This window comes from Enhydra lutris, unplaced genomic scaffold (genome assembly GCF_002288905.1).
Source record: "Enhydra lutris kenyoni isolate GAN:26980312 unplaced genomic scaffold, ASM228890v2 scaffoldscaffold1, whole genome shotgun sequence".
NCBI classification, from domain to species: domain Eukaryota; kingdom Metazoa; phylum Chordata; class Mammalia; order Carnivora; family Mustelidae; genus Enhydra; species Enhydra lutris.
Window position 1 is genome coordinate 82,500,682 of NW_019154085.1, and position 18,992 is coordinate 82,519,673.

Below are 18,992 nucleotides of genomic sequence, written 5' to 3' on the forward strand. Positions count from 1 at the left end.
AGATAGTATGAGAACATAGTGTATATCAAAGACCCGAACCAGCTGGTTTTCAAAGCTGGGAAAAAACTAAACCAGCAAGCAACAGGAGTGCTGGGCACTGGGTATGAGGAATTAGAATCACCTTTGCCCAACCACCAAACTCCTTTATCTCTGCTCTTCAAAGACTACGTGTAGCAACCAGCTACTCACTCTCAAAAACCTCAGAGCTCTACCAAGTCAGGTATTTATTTTCAAAAATTAGCTTTAAACAGGCCCTGAAAGGAAATCTGCCAGGAAATGTCCACATGATTCAATGATTTTTGAAAAAGTTCTTTGCAAATTAAATCTCTGGAACAAACATCAACAACAAAGAGTAATAAGAGAACTTCATAAAAAAAATTTATTGCATTCTTTACCTCATCCTGATCCAGCATCTGTTGCTTTAGCTTTTCAGCCAGCTGGCTCTGCTGGTTAATTTCATCATCCTGAAACGAAACATCATGTTTAATGTTTTTGGGTTACTTATGTCATTTTTGATATCCTGGTTTCCCGACAACAGTCGGATACCAGAGTGCCAGCTGTAAGCTTTACTGATAAGATGAAGGGAATGGTGTGGTGCTTCCTCATAGGTGAGAGACTGGCTCTGGGCTCTTGATTTGGTTAAAGTTCCTCTGCGCCCACCTTTCTCAGCAGGTGAAACAACTGGGTATTCTGGGATATAAAATATCCTACATATTGAACTAAATTCCTGCTCATCCAGAAATCAAAGATCTAGGGTTTGGGAATCGGAAGGGACTTTGGAGCTAGCACTCCCAATTCAAAGACGCTAACAAAAAATAAGGCAGTGAATTTCGAACCATCTGCACTGTAATATATTCATGTTCCAAATCTCGTCAAACACATCAATGACCAGGAATGCTGCCATGTGATCGGAAGGAGCAACCAGTATTTCCACTTCAAATCTCTTACTTAGAGAGACTGGAGAACATTCACTAGAGAATTAATCTTCGGCATGAGCAGGTCTCCCACTTGATTAGAAGTTAATTTTCTTGCCAGTCTAAAAAAGCAAAAAACGAAAAAAAACTCAAGGAAGTGGGGGATGTAGAAACGATAATGCTTACTTTCTGGCCTATCATTAAAGTGGGAAATGATCTCCCCAGAGGCCATTTGCTTCCGTCACTCTCATTTCCTGCCACTAGGTGTCGCTGCCACAAAAGCCAGAGCCGCCGGCCTCATCCTGCCTGGTCCAAACGCGTCTGCCTCTCCCCGGACTCTGCCCACCCAGCTTGGGCAAAGCAGCAGGCAGGACAGCATTTCACCAGGGGGACTCGGCCTTCACCACAAAGATTTTCATGAATTCAAATGCAAATGTGAAGCCTCGGCCTGAGAAAAACAACTTTGCTTCACCGTACCCCTCCCTTAAAAACAGGAGAAAAATCCTATTTGGTAACACTTCTAGGCTCCAAACCCCAATGCAGAGTCAGATTCAGTATTTTAGGTCCTCCTGCATGCCTGGTGCTGCCCAGATGTTCTCCCAGCAGCCCAGAAAAATCCTGCACCACACCTTCTGGCTTTTCCAGAGGTGAGGTTACAGGGGTAAACTCAAGGGTCTGGGTTGCAGAACCCTGTGGACTATTCTCTAGCCTATTTGGTCCTGTGTATGCATACATTTAAATCGGACTGACTGATCCATGGAGCAAGAAAGTCCTAAAATCAGGATTACGGGATCTCTACCTCATTTTCCTTTGTGTAGAACATCTTTTGGCCTTATTTCTTCTCTGTTCAGGGAACCCCGTTTCTACTGAACTTTTTACACCCATGTTTCTTTAATGGTTTGACAAAATGCTCATGACTTTCCTCCCCAAATCCGATTTCTGGCAGGAGAATTAGGGAAATTACACTGAGTGAAACTGCCAAAAAATGGTACTTGCACAACGAGGAGACTATTCTGTAGGGCATATTTCCTCTTTTACTTTATAAACTTAGAATGTCAGTTACCAGGAACAATTTTGTTTATGTTCCTTGGCACATAAATATTAAACATCTTAACATAAAAGACTCAAGGAGTTTAACATCAGGGAGCTGCCATCCCTTCCCCTGGGATACATAAGCAACAACTCCAAGTGATACAAATCAGGAGAGAGGCAGAAGGGTGAAGCCAGCCCTTTGTTCTTACACTGTGTTCGCTTCAAAGCCTGAAGGTACAGCTCCCTCCCTAAACAGGTGAAAAGCCAGGTGCAGTGATTTTTGAGGTACAGTAAGAAACCAAGGGCCACCAGCCCATCTGGGAAAGATATGAGGAACAAGGATTACATTGTAAGGACATGAATGACTTATACCAGAGATACCTCCAAGACTACACTTACCCTTTGTTAAGGCAACTTCTCCAAGGAATTAGCATAGTCTACCATAATCTTAAAATGTTTTCAAAACTTCCATAAAAAAACGTGCTGTGCAGTCTATATCTATACATTCAAGTGCATTCCTTAGAACATGCTCCCTCTGATGCTGACTCTTAATCCACAGACAACAGATTTCAAAGCACTTGTCAGAAAATATTCTTGTTTTTAAATTTGCTTGCATGTGAAATGGTGAGCCGTCACTTGGTCACGTGCCACCTTTAATTATAAAAAATGTCCTCGTTGCAATGGTAATTAGTGGAATAAGGTTCAACATATTTCTACTTGCACTTAATTCCTCTCCATATTTCCTCTAGTATTAGAGGAAATGAGAAGTGAAAGAAACAGGGCCAACACCAACTTGCTCTTCTTGTAACTCTGCTTGCAACCCACCTCTGCACCAGCCCCCCCATGCCACGTAGGATGGTGTTCTCCCTTAAGTAAACAGAACCCAGAAGAGAAAGAAACCACTACTTATTGAGCAATTGCTACACACTAGAACCTTTTAATCCCCACTGCAACTTTTTGAGAACACAGATAGGAGCCCCAAGCTGCAAATGAGAAAAATATCTTCAGCAGGTGAGGCCATTCATCAGTCCAAGCCCCAGCATCATTTAAGACACAGGTCTGACTCTAAAGTGTATGTTTTTCCATCGCACAGTATTGCCTTTGATGGTAACTATCCTGAGACCCCCTGGAGGGACAGCACAGAGGGGCAGAGGGGGCAGCTTGGGGGAGACTGTGCAATCTTTCTCCCACAACATTCTAATTAGATTCATTAGGGTTGACAAGTTCCTCATCTAAATTACTAAGACCAAAACAGGATGACCACAGCCCTGGGAACCAGAAGATACACAGCCTTGTTCCACCTCTGCCACCTACACGTGACATAAACTGGGCAAGTCACGTACTCCCCGGGCTAGCTTCTCATCGGAACCTGATACTTTCAGCTCCACCACTCAGTAATCTACGAAGATGCTCTGTCTCAACTCATGTTTTCTCAAAGGTACCAAACTACCTATCTCGTCAGAAGCATGAAGTACCTTCTAGAACCTTTAAGCGGAAGACAAATAAGAATGACAGCTGATGAGACATAATCAGGCAGTCCATGGGTAGAGTCACTAGGGTCAGACCACCAGCTTTGGGGCCCTCCCTGGCTGAGGCGTGTGGGCTAAGAACTCTCTCAGATCCCAGCAACCCCTGTGAGAGACCACAGATGCTAACCTCGAAATGTGTGCTTTAGAGGATCTTCAAAGTACATGCTATAGGAAAATGACATAACAGGAAGTGTCCGACGCTTGTCATCAGGAGGCAGAGACGCTAGGGTCAGCTCTGCCAGCTACCACCTGAATATCCCCAAGGCCTGGCATTCTCCTCACTCATCACTCAGTCCTCCTCACTACATTTCAGAAGCGACACTGAAGACTCTACAGTCTCTCTTGTATCAATGAAATCTCCTTATGCTACCAAAGGAAATGATCCCAATTCCAACCATGGCAGGAGTCTATTCATAGAAAACAAAGTGTAGAATCAGGTTATCATCCCTCATGCAAAAATCTTTGAGGATTACTAATGTGAACTCATCATTTCTAAAGTGAAAAGGAAAACTGCAGTATGTTTAAACAATAGCATTTCTTTGGAGAAATCAAGAAATTGCATACACTGTTAACTTACTATTGATCTCCTTTTTCTCTTACTTTGAGGTTTTGCATAATCATATCTGGTTAGAAATGGAAGGATAACAGTATGTCAAGTGCCTAAGGGCAATTAACCCAGCTCTCAAAGGTGTGAATATCTCATTAAAGAGGCTACCAAAAGGGTAGGAGTGTCCCCAGTTTAACGCTGCGGTTACAATGCAAATTCCCAGAGTCCTAGATAAACAGAACTTGCTTCACATTTTGCTTGTAAAGGTGATGCAGACCGAGCTTTACTCAGAATATACAGGCCTGTAAGATTAATGGCAATGGGCACATAACAAAGCGGTTTCGGCTAAACCAGAAGTGTCCCCAAGCACTCTGAGCCAAACCACAGCAAAAAAGATTAAATCAGACTAAAAATATCAGCAACCTTGATGAAATGAATTGAAAGGATTTAGAATATTCTAAGGGCAATATGCCAAGGTCACATGAAACATCAATTTAATTTCCTATGCCTCCAGGATTCCTAGCCCAACCTTAACTGGAGATGAACAGTGTTCTCCAAGGTCTCTTTTCCTTTGGTCCAACTTGGGCATTTACATGACTATTTGAGCCCCAAAAGTCTGCCATTAAATTAGACAACCCTAACAGCATGTTCAAACTATTTCATTCAAGAGTATTCCTCTGAAAACAGATTTACCAATACTGGACAAGCTGTCCGACCCCACGCCACTACCATGGTTCCTCATCCCAGGGCCTGAGAGCCACATGATTACAGAACACATTTAACATTAGGAGCCACCACACTGTCGCTACAGCCGGCACTACTCTTTGAAGTTTTCAAGAGGTGAGGAACAGGCCCAGAGAAAAATAGAAGAGACAATTAAACAAAGATCAGACACACTCTCGCCACCCCCACTCACACCCAGTGATGAGCCCCAGTCCCACATCTAGAAGTGAAGACTATCTCTCTATCTAGACCAACTCTTCAGTCTTCCAATCAAACTTCCATGAAAGCTTCCATTCCGGAAGAATCAAGTTCCCCGAGTCTGCCCAATCAAAAGTTAGGGTAGATATTAGGAAGACAGACATAACATCAGTCTGCACCCCTCTACATCAGCCCCGTGGGGCTTGAAGCTGCTTCTGGCCAATAGGTCTAGAACCTGCCACCTTTAGTCTCAGAGCCAGAGTGAGGACTATAATCTCGGGCTACAGACCTTATCATCCAGCTGTCTGTAGAGACTGGAGATCTCCTCATCGTACTTCTCCTTCTCCTCTGCAGAGATGCCAGCGACAACAGGAGCAATATTGTCTATGATGGGGGTGTTGTCACAGGGCTCCAGGGTCTTCTGGTCCTTAGCACTGATCTGTTCATCCTCGGGCACAGCTTCTCCTGCAAAGCACAAGAGGATTTGGAGATTGAAGAAATTCAGCAAGTAACTCTACAGGAAGAGTTCCAAAAATAGCCACTCCCATGCAAAGACACAGAGGACACAATCAGAGCTGTTGTAGAGAGTTGGAGCTTGTGTTCTCTCTATTTGACAAGAAAGGTTGTAGTTAACTGACCAAAACTAGTCTAAGGAAGAAGAGGGCTATGTAATACTCCCTCTCTCATGATGCATCACTTAAGTACACGGCTTCCACCAACCACTCTTCCTCCCCAACCCCCACCCCCAGAGAGAGAGAGAGATAGGGAGAGAGAACATGGATACAGAGGAGAGGGAGAAGCAGACTCCCTGGGAGCCCAATGCGAGGCTCGATCCCAGGACCCTGTGATCATGACCTGAGCTGAAGGCAGATGCTTAACAACTGAGCCACCCAGGAGCCCCTCCATCAACCCCTCTTAACTAATACAGCTTGCAGTGACATCCAGAATTTTTTGTGTACATTTTCCTTGTGTTGGGGAATATTCTGGGGTTTTACTATAATCATATTCTATCTAGCAGTTGACTCCCAGGGAAACAGACTTCTGAGGCATTCTAATTACCAATTAATTAGGTTACTGTTTCATTAGGAGAAACAGCCAAATCAAGGAAATTCACCACTACCAAAGAGAACACTGCAGGGCCCTAATCCTCTGAATCTGAGGGTCTCCAAATCTCAAGGAGAAAACCAGGATAGCCCTGGACCCAGGAGCTCCGACAGACATAGCACAAAAACACATTCTACTACCATCCTCTCCCCTAGGAGGGCAGAATTAATTGGCTCAACTGGAGAGTTCAAATAGAATCATTTCTTATGATGTCAAGTAGACCCAGGAAAGAAAAAGCAGCCAACCCAGAATGCGGTGCAGAGACCCTGCATACCACCTCTCAGTTTGCAGACCAGCACATACCAGTTCTCGGTCTGCGGAGCGGTGCTTGTCAAGGCCTTGGAAGGCAGCATTACCAAACTTGACTGTTCAAACTGAGGGGCAAAAGCGAAGGTCTCAGGCTGGTCGGTAGCCTAGCCCCAGCAAGAAAATCACCTTGTGAAAACAGACTGCTTTAAAAGGAGTCTGTGAAAACCATGTGGCCCAACTGAGTCTCTCAAACATCATTTTGGAAAGCAAACCAAAACCAAATACGCTTTTTCCATCACAATGTTTACCATCAACTTCATACTCCGTTTGCTGCCCTCAGTGAATGTCTGCGACATCCCAAGCCTCACCCAGTTCTCAGCCCATAAAACGCGTTTTGTGGAAAGTCCCCAGGAAAACTGCTCTAAGACAAAGGGAATTTCTGAAACAAACAAACAACCCGGATCCCCTCGTCTGTGGCTTCATTAACAGTATGTATCATGCTTCAAGGAAGCCACCTGAAACTGTACACATTTATCTCAATATAAACAAAACACTTTGTGACGGGTTAGCTTTGCTGCTCCAGATTTCATGATCTCACCTGATAATTACAAAATGGCAGGAAGGCTTCCCTGTCAAATAAAATTAACATCCAGTGATTTCATTTTTGCATCACAGTTCCATTTGAAGCAAAACCTGGAATAAAGTATTCCTTTGCTGAATAGAAGGCTGAGCCAACCCTTTTTTCTTCTGAAGCTCAACTAGACTGTACTGTACCTACGCTTTTTCTAAAATTATTGACCTGAAACAAAACCAGAATATCAGAGTAGCCTTTGAACTGAACCTGAACCAAATCAATATTTCATTCAGTTCCAATTCCTGGTTTAAAACATCTGTCAGCGACCTTAGTGTGCAGACTGGATTTCTTCCAATTAAAGGATCTATATTCTCTACGGCCTGCTAAATCCACAGGCTATAAAAGCAGTACCATATTCTAGTTCCCAAGGATTTTTTTTTTTTTGCTTAAATATATATAGCTATCTTGTTCTAACCACAGATTACATACACAAAAACTGAAAGGCCCTGAACCCCTACCCCTCAATTCTGTTCCTTCTCTAGAGAAATCCTCCACGAACATTTTCATGGATCTTTCCCCTATTTGGGTTATGAGCATATCTCTAATTTTTCAGCGCTACCTTCTGAACTTTGTGAACAGGGCAATGCAGTGCGGCATGAACTTAATCTTGGAGCTTAAGCATGATGAAGGTGAAATTCATAATGGTAGTAGACCAGAAACCAGGCAGAACATGGTTCTATTATCCTACACCAACTTGCCCCAAGTACAGAGGTGAGATACAAACACAGCTGGAAGAGACCTAGTCCCCGTGTTCCTTGGTTCCACATGGCTGAGAGCCAGGGCCACCACGAGGCTGAGGGAGCTAAGGAGCCCAGGGATGAACCCTATAACCAGCAGCAAGTGATCCTAAATCTGCCCTCTTGTCCCGCTGAGGAATCACAGCGTCACTGAGTACCACAGTTGCCCAAGGATAGCGCGGTTCATCAAGCCAGCCAACACTGCTACAAGGCACCCTGAAAGTGATCAGCAGACCGCATTAACATCCCCAGCGCTATGGCAGGACGCCAAGCCACACCACACATTTTAGCGGATCTAATTAATCACAAGCCCATCTCCTGTTTCACCTCTTGGTTTGCTTTTTTGTAAAGGAAAAAACAGTAATAATAATGCCTTTAACACAGCATTGTTTTAGAGATTTAATTACCGTAGTATATGTAAAAAAACACAAAGGTATTATCTTTTAAGGTCCATCTCTTACCCTGCCCTCTCCCTAACAAACTGTCAACTCTTCAGGCTGTGCAGATATTTTTATTTATTCTGAGATTATTGTTCCTGAGGTCTTCATAATACCTTTGTGGTTGTACTCAGTTCCAAAATAAAACACAATGTAGCCACACAAGTCCCCTTCAGGTTTATTTATATTATTACTAAAACAATATTTGAAACCTATAGCAGACTTTCTGGTTTCTCTTAAGCAATTCTACGAATCAAAGCATCAACATGTCACCTACAAAGCGACATCCAAACAAGGAGCTCTTCCCAGTTTATATTCCAAAGGTCGGGCAGTCAGGATTATTTTTTACAACAGCCGTTCAGCCCGAGAACAAAGCAGCAACAAGCTGGAACAAAAGCAGCGGGCATCTGTGGGAGAGCACAGCTCCTGCCCAGAGAGGAACCAAGAGCTGGTTTTCCCAAACACTGCTACCCTTCAAAGGACCGAGGAAATGACTTCCAGAAGCGTCCCTGCTAACTACACTGTCCAGCTCATAAACACGTCTGGGGATTGTAAATTCCCAACACTATGCGAGACCTGACACTAGGCAATCTGTCTCCATGGCAATCTCACCACGTTAATCGAGACTATTCCCTGCACTGCAGCGGACTGAGTCTCCAGAGAAGCCCCCATGAGGTGATTACGGAACAACTGATTGTAACAAGGCAGACAGCTGCAAACAAACACTGGAGGGAAAAAAATGTTGTAAAATCTGGTGTGGGTGGGGAAAGGGGGGAGGGGAAGACCGGAAAAGGACCACCACCAAATGAAGAGGTGCATCTATTTTCATTTTTATTCCCCTTTTTGCATTAAAAGCAAATTTTTCTTGGTTCATGCCCTGAGGCTTTATACCTGCTGTCTATAGGGAAAGAGCTTATAATACTGTAAAGCATCTGATTTTCTACAATGAAAGCTCCCCCCACTCCCACTGGAAACCTTTCCCTTTTTTAAATAAGCATTCTGGCATTTCCTATTGTCAGATGTAATTGCCTTTAAGGACTAAAAAGATTTGTGTGTACACAGGAGCATTCACTTGGAGCACACCTACAAGCTTTGCAGAGCATTTTAATTATAAAATGAAAACCTCCCGAGGGCATAAATAGTGTTTCTACAAAAAGTAAAAATCCATCAATTGCAATAAACAAGAATGACAGACTAATCAAAAATACTCGTTAGGGTTATTAGTTAAAAATTTTAAAACAGGCTTTTTGGTTTTTTTGTTTTTTCAAAAAAATAAGAAAGAAAGAAAACCATAAGACTGCCAGTAATTCATTAAAATTTCACACATGAAATAGCAACGAGCTAGTTATCCTTTTCATAAATTGAGCCCCTAAAGCCTCTGGAGAACACAGAAAGGTAATTGCATCCTCTCTGCTACTCCAGGGGCCGAGGTTTGCTGGTCACTCACAGTCTCCGTGACAAACCACAGATCTGGCAATGGAGGTGCTTTCTTTTAATACCAATTAAACAGGCCCAGTGGCGGACCTAATGGTAAGTAATTTCTATATCAAAGAAACTAAAAGGAAATCTTTAAGTTGCCAGATGGGTAAAGGCAGCTGGCTACAAGATGTCATTATATAAATGGGAGGTTTTAAAGAAAAAAAAAAGGTAATTCCTTTATGGGATTATTTTGCACACAAATAGCATCTTCTCACCCTAGTTCCTAAAAATATTGTAAGCAGCTTAAGACATTTTCTAATCCTTTCTGGAGTAATTTTCTAATAAACTGGTCACCCAGGACTCTGAAATCTCTTTACAGTCCTGACCTCTTGAATGGCCCCACCGTTCTCCTAGCGGTCAGTACTTTTATTAGTGTTTGGCTGTGCTCTCAAGAGAAGAGAGCCTAACAGATGAGATGTCTCAAATGAATCGCTAACTTCAGAGCTTCTACTGGAGTCATGAATGGGGAGGGGGGCCGCGCGAGGACCAGCATCTTGGGTATCTTTAATGCTAAAAGGGCAGATTGTGCGGGAGCTACAGAGGCCACACGGCCCCACAAAGCCTGGGATCAGACTCCAGGTTGCAGACTGAGCCAGCTGGGGAAACCAAGCCTGCTGGCCTGGCAGGTTTTAAATTGTGGAGAACGAATCTGTTCTAGAGATTGCCGATTTTTCCACGCCTTCCCAGCCTGTGATGAAATAATTTCTTTGCATGACTTCAGCAGATGGGGTAAATCTACATCCATTCTGTTATTTACTATTATATTTAATTATTCGAGAGACACTGCCGATGTGCCCTATTTTCGGGTCATTTCTCGGCACTTCTGACACCTGGATTTTTCAGGGCCTCCTTTTCTGACTTAAGCTCCTGTAAAACAATATTGCTTTTTAAAGGACAAAATTCAAAGAAGTATCAGAGAAGAGGGCGTGTGTCAAGATTGATCTGGCAGCAACAGGAAACTGTGGTCCCGTCCCCCTTCTGAGGGTCACAGGCCTGGGCCCTCAGCCCTCCCTCCCCAACTTGCCCATCAAGGGTCTTCTGGACAGACTCGGGGGGACCGGGCAGGGTGAACTGGGAGCCGTAATTCACTCTGAGTGCGACCATCTAAATCTATCCCCATTCACAGGACTGTTCAAGTCCTTTCCACGTACATGACGAACAAGGCACACAGCTAGAGAGAAAAAACCACCCTGCTTCCGACAACTGCCCACTCCCTCGATCTGTCCTTAAGCAAGCAGGCTGAGTAAAATCCCTGAGGCTGCAGTGGCCCACAGAGCTTCCAGATTCCAGGAACTGTCAATCGATTTCAGCCCACAAGAGGTCACTAGCAGATTGGACTGGACAGGTGTTTTCCAGTCACGCAACACCCATTCTCATTTCAGCACCACAACTTCCTAGTGAGGAATGATCTCTCCCGGTGCACACAGGCTTGGTCAGAGGACACGGCAGAGGGCCCTGGGCTTCCTCAGCCGGAGCACACCACCACGCTCGGTCTCTCCCCTCTCTCCGGAACCTCTGCGTCCCAAACAGATAATTCGAGGAAGGGGGAGAAAACTCAAGAGGGTACTCACACCAGGTGCAGCCCCCAGGAACCCAGTCTCTGGAGCAGCCCCAGCTTTGCCAGATGAGGCTGGCTGCTCGGCTGTTCCTCGGTTCTGTGAGTCATTCACAGACTTCTCATGCTTTGCTGTTTTGTTTAAGCTAAGCAGGGTCAATTCCTGTCCTGTGCTACCCAAGGAGCCTGGCCCTGTGGGGAATGGAGTGGCTCTCCTTATTCCTTCTTTATAAAAACAAGGCATGAGCCCCCCTTAAGCCAGCACGCATATGCCCTGAGCCTTGCCTTAATGCCAACGGCAGACATGAATTACGGCTGGATGTAATTATGTACATTACTAGTCACCGGCCGTATCCTGAGAATCAATGTTCTACTATGCCCAGAGGAGAAAACTGCAGGGCTTGCATTTTGAAGTAGCCCATGAAGCTACAAGGAGTTGAAAATTGGTAGCAGTGGGGAGGGGGTGGGGGTCTGGGAGAGAACCAGCCTCTAGGCATGGAATAGGGTAGTATTTCATAACGTCTGAATGACTTTGGGCAGGGAGGGCCCTGTCCTGCCGCACAGTCCCATTGCCACCAACTATATCAACTTCACTTTACATGACCTGCCTGGACCCAATCTGTCACTGCGACATTGTGTTCTTTTACGTTTCTGACTCCCTGGCTTTCCTGCCTCAGTCTACAAAACAGCAAAAATGGGAAAGCACAAGCATATGTACACACGCACACTTTTTCTCAGCTCTGCTCCTTCTCTCTTGCTCTCCCACGGCTGGAGAAGAGCAGTCAAACTTCTAAAATTATAAACACACCATACAAGGAAAGACCCCTCTTCCACAGCAGAGAATGCAGACAGTGGACAGTGCAGCCTTCAGTGGTTCAGCCCACAGGATGGCAACATCAATACCCAGGATTCGCTGAGGTGAACTCAGTGGCTAACTCCTACAGGTTTAGAGCCAATGTGTGTGTCAAATTTCAAAAGAAAGCTGGAAATATCCTGCCACTTGGGTTTTACTGGAGGGGACCTCCTCTTCTTGACTTTATCTCTCAAAGTCTCAGCTCTCCAGTGGAAACAAACCACCCATGCTCTCATGATGACGAGGAATTAGGCCTGGTGCATGGGACACTATTGAGGAGCTTCTGGTCCCTTCCTTCCTGGTGTGGCATTTTTCACGCTCCTCTAACTGGCCTAAACACAAACCACTTGGGCTGTGCACACACTGCAAGACAATGGAGAGACAATGAATCTCACAGTCAGCTGCCCTACGTTCAGATCCCTGCTCTGTCACCAAGCCACTACCGGCAAGACACTTAACCGACTGAGTTATCCAGGTGTTCTCCAAAAAATTACCTTGAAACATAAATGTGGGGTGCCTGGGTGGCTCAGTCATTAGGCATCTGCCTTCAGCTCAGGTCATGGTCCCAAGGTTCTGGGATCAAGCCCCGCATGGGGCTCCCTGCTCAGCGGAAAGCCTGCTTCTCCCTCTCCTCTCCCTCTGCTTGTGTTCCCTCTCTCGCTGTGTCTTCCTATCAAATCAAATCAAATCAAATCAAAATAAATAAATTAAATGAATGAATGAATGAATGAATGTTAGCTTAGGAGGACAGGAGAGCTCTGCAGATCCCCTTCTCTATTACAGTCATTCAGTGATTACACAGTAATGGTAGAGGTGGGTCTCAAGACTCTCTCCCTCTTCTCTTTCCTGCCCTCTCTCTAGAAACCCTCACCCCTACCTATGCCTTCCTGTACTTCCTAAAGCTCTACTACCATTTCTTTCCCTAGCTCAACCTGGGCCCTCTGAGCTCTAGACCCTTGGACCTAACTGCTTATTTGACATTCTCTCCTGGATGTTCCACCTCGAACTCCCCTCCTCATCTCCCCTGTCTCCAGTCTGGTTCTTCTCTGGTATTTCTTTTTTCAGTAACCTGTTCTACCCTCCATCCAACACGGCAGGCTGGAAAACTTGGCACTCTATCTCTCTGCAGCCAGCTCCTCACCAAGCCCTGCTGGTTTTATCTCCTCAACACCTCTCTGGTCCAGCCATGTCTCTCCCTTTCCATTGCCCTCTCAATTCAACTACTGTAACCTCATCCCTGGAAGACCATCCTTGTTCCTGGCACGCCTCCTACCCTCTCCAGTCCATCTCCAACACAACCAATCGATCTTCAAAAATGCAAATCTTATCATATGATCTCAGTTGAATATCCTTGAAGGGCTTCTCATTGTTAGATTCTCATTGCTAGATAAAAACCAAAATCCTGAACAAAAACTGTTTAGCCCTGCACAGGACAGGTCTGCCTACCCTCTCCCCTCATCTCAGGCCTGTACTGCCCCTCCCCAGCTCACTACACTGACCTTCCTGCTGCTGCCCGCCACCAAAGGTTGCCCCTCCGGGTTGTTGTAAATGTGGCTCCCTCCACCCCACCCCCACTTCTCCTTGCTGCTCCTAACTGCTCTCTTTCTCTCAGATCTTATTCCCTAGGTTGCTTATCAGGGGAAGCCTTCACTGACTTCTCAGTATAACTAAAAGTTATAATAACTTTCAGTACCTTCTACTTTCCCTTTTTGGTATGCAGCACAGACACATTTATTGATTGTGGAGTCTGTCTCCCTCATTGGACTATAAGCTCTGTAAGGGCAGAGACCATGATCGACTGCTCACCCCTTCCATTCCCTCAATGGATTAAACATGTGTTTACGTAAAGTACATCTATGGAAGTCTGTCGTGTGCCAGAAACCATATGTGAGTTTTCCCGAATTATGTACATAAGGGCTCATGTAGGATCTCACACTGTGGGACATGGAAAACAGTGTTTTTCTGAGTAGATCAGCACAGTGGACAAAGTAGGGCAAACAATTAAAATGATACCAAATTAAAAGTCCAAAAGGGGAGAGTGCCAGGCAGGAGGGTGTTAGGCAAACAGGACAGCGGGCCGACCCTAGAGGACAAAGTTGGAGGATCGCAGGGGGAAATCGCATGGAGGATCGTAGGGGGAAAGCTTGGCAAGGGACAGGACAGAAGAGAAAACAACAAGGCTGGTTGCCCACTGCGCAATGTTCTAAGGCCAGTCCCCCTCCCTGTACCAAAAGGCTTTACTGAATGTTCCAATTGCCCAGCAGAGAACTGACCCAAGAGGATCCCAGAAATAGAACAAAATTTCATACAGCCGCTCCCCGCCTTGCCAACCATCCCTCCCCATTCTCCTAACTCCTGCCAAATCGCAAGGAATCATCCACCGGCCCCAGGTGCTGAATTATTCAATTATTCTAGCAGCTTTCAAAACATGTGCAGCTAGAAAATCTCCCAAAAAGAAAAGAATTGTGTTATTTAGGCTACTAGGTCATTTCTTGAGCCTCTCTTGAATCCTGCTTTGCTTCTCAATTGTTTTTCCATTGAATAGTAGGTCACTGGCACCCCACCTTTCCTAGCTAAAAAACAGCGGCAAACACAGAATCACAAGACCATCCACCGCTAACTCTGTGGTTACACATAGGTGGGTTCTACCCCCATCCTGCCTAGCAGCCCCCAGGCTCCTACACTCACCCAAGAGACTGAGGTCTACATCAATGCCTGGAACTCGTAGTGACAGTGGACACAGTGAAGAATATGGATCTCCAGCTATCCACTCTGCCCCTACTCACACACCAACCTGCCTATTTCAGTTAAAACAACAACAACAACAACAAACCAGAGAGATTTCTACCTTCTAATTCCATCACAATGCTAAAATTCCCGAAATAATCTGTCTGCACTTGGATCTGGAAACCCCTCTTCAACACCTCACCCACAACCCACCCACCCAGTGTGTGTCAGCTCTCTGAGATATTTTCTTTGAGTAGAACAAACCAAAGAGAATGTTTTTTGGGGAGAAAAAAAGAAAAAAACTAGTCACGAAATAAGCCTGTAAGACTCCATTTTAGCACAGAACTTCATCAGGAGCCTTCTATTTCTGGCTCTGAAGAAGCAGAACACAGAGATCAGCTGGTCCCCTGAAAATGCAAATATTTGCCAGAGGTGACTTCTAACCCCAAATCAATTACAAAACTCGCACAGGAGTGAATGACATTTTTCATTTAATCAAAAGTAGTCTGAGTCTCAAAGTCTCAGCCGCTGCACTCGAAACCTCAAACATGGCTACCAGAGAGGATTACACTAACATAGAGGAGCGGCTCACTGGAAATAGATTAAGGCAACCTTGCAAATAGCACTTGCCCACACTAAGCACGCCTGTCAGCCAAGTGACGGGGTCGGGTGGGCAGCTTCTCTACACAATGAGAAAACATCACTCATTCACACAGATTGTTCCAAGGCAGGGCCAAGCTCCGCCATCATCCGGTCCTTCCCAAAGTGTCCCAGGATACCAGCTGTCCCAGGAGAAGGAAACCACATGTTCATGCCTCATTCTTCCTCTCCATTCTTCCTTACCGTTTCTCCATCTGTTCAGCTCCATCTCCAGATGCTGGATGACATTCTTCAGAGTCTTGTTTTTCTCCTTCTCCTTTTCGTATTTCTTCTTCCACTCTTCTGCTGTCAATTCCAGGTTCACAGAGACTGTATTCTTGATGGTCTTAGCCCTGGGGTCAAAGACAGAAGGGAAAGATTCTGAGAGTAGCTATTAGATTAGCTAAATCATGAATACAATTAAGACTCAAATACTTTTGCATCCAAAGACTGGAACTGGGGGGAGCAGAGGGGACCCTGGGATCTACCGCCTCCTCATTCTGTTACTGGCACGACTGCCCATGAAGACTCCAAGCTCACAATCCCCTTTTCCCATTTCCCTCCTACCAGCCTAAATCCCAAGGCTTTTCCCTCGAATTGTCTCCCAGGGCCACCTCTTTCTTGGTTCCTGCTGCCACCATCTTAGTCTATGTTCTCAGCCCTGACTCAGTCAGTCTTTCTCAAGCATTCAGCATCCTCCTCGAAGCATCCTGCATGGCCCTGCCAGGTTCGTCTTCCTAAGTAAGTTTCCTTTCTATCTTAACATTTATGAAACACTGGGGATATACCAAGACAATTGAGACAAATGTCTACGGCCTTGCAGAGATTACAGGTTTTCATACCAATAAACCACAGGCTGAAGTAATGCAATCAGTTGTTTCTGTTCTCACATTTGGTACCTAGAATCATCCCAAATGCACTGAACATGTCAACACATGTTTTCCAGGACAGGTGGGTCACTTAATGGCTTCAGGCCCAGCCAGGTGAAACCACGGCTCCTCTCTGAGCACATGACCCCCTCATCACAGGCCGCTGTCACCATGTAGGAGCAGAGGGCCCACTACTCTCAGTTCATCCCATGTTTCAAGGAAAGTCAGCATTTGAATATTTTTATTTGTATCTCTCAGTTTCAAACAATGTCCCCAAAATAACAGGTATCGGGCAAACAAACATGTCTGAGGGCCACCATTTTGTCATTTCCAGTATAAGAGATGGGAGCGACTTTCTAGGGCATATGGCTGGGGGAGGGAGATGAAGCCACAGTGGATGTCTGTGTGGATCCACAAGTTACTCAAGGAAGCAAGTGATGAGAGTGAAGGCAGTGGCAGCTCTAGCTGACCTACACAAATGAACACACAAGCAGACTTACCGATTACAAAGGAAACTGACCACGACAGAATTCCACTTATTATTTACTTCTTAAGAAGGTGAAAACTTCATTAAAAAATGTGATATCTTGATTTATTTGCTCTTCCCTTTTCCAATTTAAACTCCCACAAGTTCTTGTACTGTCATATTTGCCAGCATTATCTGATACGTGATTCAGGTTAATTACTGTTGTCATGAAACGACATTTTGGACATGATTTCTATTTCAGGGAGAGAAATTTCACCAGCCCCCACCAGGGCTACAGATGTCATTCCAAAAATTAATTCCTAAAGCAGACAACTAAATAACCCAACTGTCAAAAGAGGAGTGAAATGAAGTCAATGTGAGACTCCACTTAAGAATTAGTCAAATTCTCCATCGTTCACTGTAGCTTGAGGCTTCTGTCCCCAGAAGGGCTCCAAGTCTAATTTTTCAAACAGCAGCAATTTTCTTCCTACTCGCAGTCCATGCCAGCTTGCCATTCTCACCTCGTCTTCTAACATCCATGGGCGGAGGTGTGTCTGCTCCGCAGAACAAGCACAAACAGTTCAGCCTGCATCATCACCTGAGTGAGTCAGGAAGTGACGACTCATCTATGGCTAAAATGCTTGTGGGCACTTAGGGCTCCATGGGGAGGCTACTGGTCTTAGTTTTTACACCATAAGGAGTCTCTTGATGACTTACAAGAATACCACAAAGAGAAGGATAGAGCCCTCATGCTATATTCAGGCAGGGTGAGCCAGAAGTAGAGTGTTAGGAGAAGACGCAGCAAGGTTATCACTGGTATAACGGATCCTCATTCTCAAAGTTCTTTGTTTGTTTGTTTTTTTTAAGATTTTATTTATTTATCTACAGACAGAGATCACAAGTAGGCAGAGAGGCAGGCAGAGAGAGAGGAAGGGAAGCAGGCTCCCTGGTTAGCAGAGAGCCCGATGCAGGGCTCGATCCCAGCACCCTGAGATCATGAAGTGAGCAGAGAGGCAGAGGCTTTAACCCACTGAGCCACCCAGGTGCCCCTCAAAGTTCTTTTAAGCTGTTCAGAAAATTTTTCTTCCACTTCCAACACAGAAAGTTTTTCTTCCACTTTCATAGTGATCAAGGTCCTGGCAGAAAATAGATGGCCCATTCAAACTGCGTAATTTGGGAAGAGTTTACCAAAGATATGGGATCGGTGTTGGGGGCCATCACCATGTGTAGGCTGAAGGGTGCACAGAGACAGGGACCTATGAGAAGGTGGCTGCCCGGTGACATCTGTAACAGCCTTTAGTCTGGGGACACAGCCAACCCCAAGTGACCCTGCAAGGAAAGAGCCAAGAAACTATACCCTGACCTCACTTTCTTCTCTCCTGATCCCCTCCTCTGATCCATGTTCCTTTCCACTGGCAGAACCTAACTTGAAGCCGGAGACAAGAGAGCACTTTTCCAGAGAGGTCACTGTCCCAGGGCCCAAAGCAGAGCAAAAAATGATACAGAAATGACCCACAGAAGCATTTGGAAGATATAAAACCCAACTCTAATTTGGAACTCAGAACAATGGTGGGAAAGCCTGCCTCATGCTACTGCCCTAGACTTCATTTTAGTCCCAAATGGGACAAAACATGCCTTTCCATCCACTGAAAGTAGAATATAAAGAAACCAGCCAACAGTGATTGGAAAAGATGCTAATCCTCCCCAGAACTGCTCTATAGATTTTAAATAATCTCAAATAAAATCGCAGGAAGCTTGGGATGTGTGTTTAGAAATTGACAACTTTTTTTTTTTTAAAGATTTGATTTATTTTATTTGACAGACAGAGATTACAAGTAGGCAGAGAGGCAGGCAGAGAGAGAGAGGAGGAAGCAGGCTCCCTGCTGAGCAGAGTGTCTGATGCGGGGCTTGATCCCAGGACCCTGGGATCATGACCTGAGCTGAAGGCAGAGGCTTTAACCCACTGAGCCACCCAGGCGCCCCATGACAACCTAATTCTAAAATTTGTAAGAGAAAGGCAAAAAGGCCAAGAATAACTAAGACAACTTTGAAAAACAAAGAGGACAGAATATCAACACTTATTACACAGTCACAGTAATTAAAAGTGACTGAATAGTCCAGAAACTTTAGAATAGAAACAGAATGGCGGCACCTGGGTGGCGCAGTTGGTTAAGTGTCCATCTCCTGATTTTGTCTCAGATCCCAATCTCAGGGTTATGAAATAGAGCCCATATCCGGCCCCGAGCTCTGTGCCCAGTCTGCTTGGATTCTCCTTCCCTTTCCCTCTGCCCCTCCCCCTG

The 18,992-nt window shown here is 45.1% G+C and overlaps 1 protein-coding gene across 1 annotated transcript in view; it reads right to left on the minus strand.

Annotated features, from left to right (window-relative positions):
• LOC111142050 (kinesin family member 5C) overlaps positions 1–18,992 on the minus strand; it is a 154,629-nt gene that overhangs the window by 45,563 nt on the left and 90,074 nt on the right. The window contains exons 11-13 of the mRNA XM_022494987.1: positions 15,562–15,710; positions 5,233–5,408; positions 396–464 (exon numbers count right to left, since the gene is read on the minus strand). Of these exons, the coding sequence (XP_022350695.1) occupies positions 396–464; positions 5,233–5,408; positions 15,562–15,710 (394 nt within the window). The remainder of the gene's footprint in view (positions 1–395; positions 465–5,232; positions 5,409–15,561; positions 15,711–18,992) is intronic.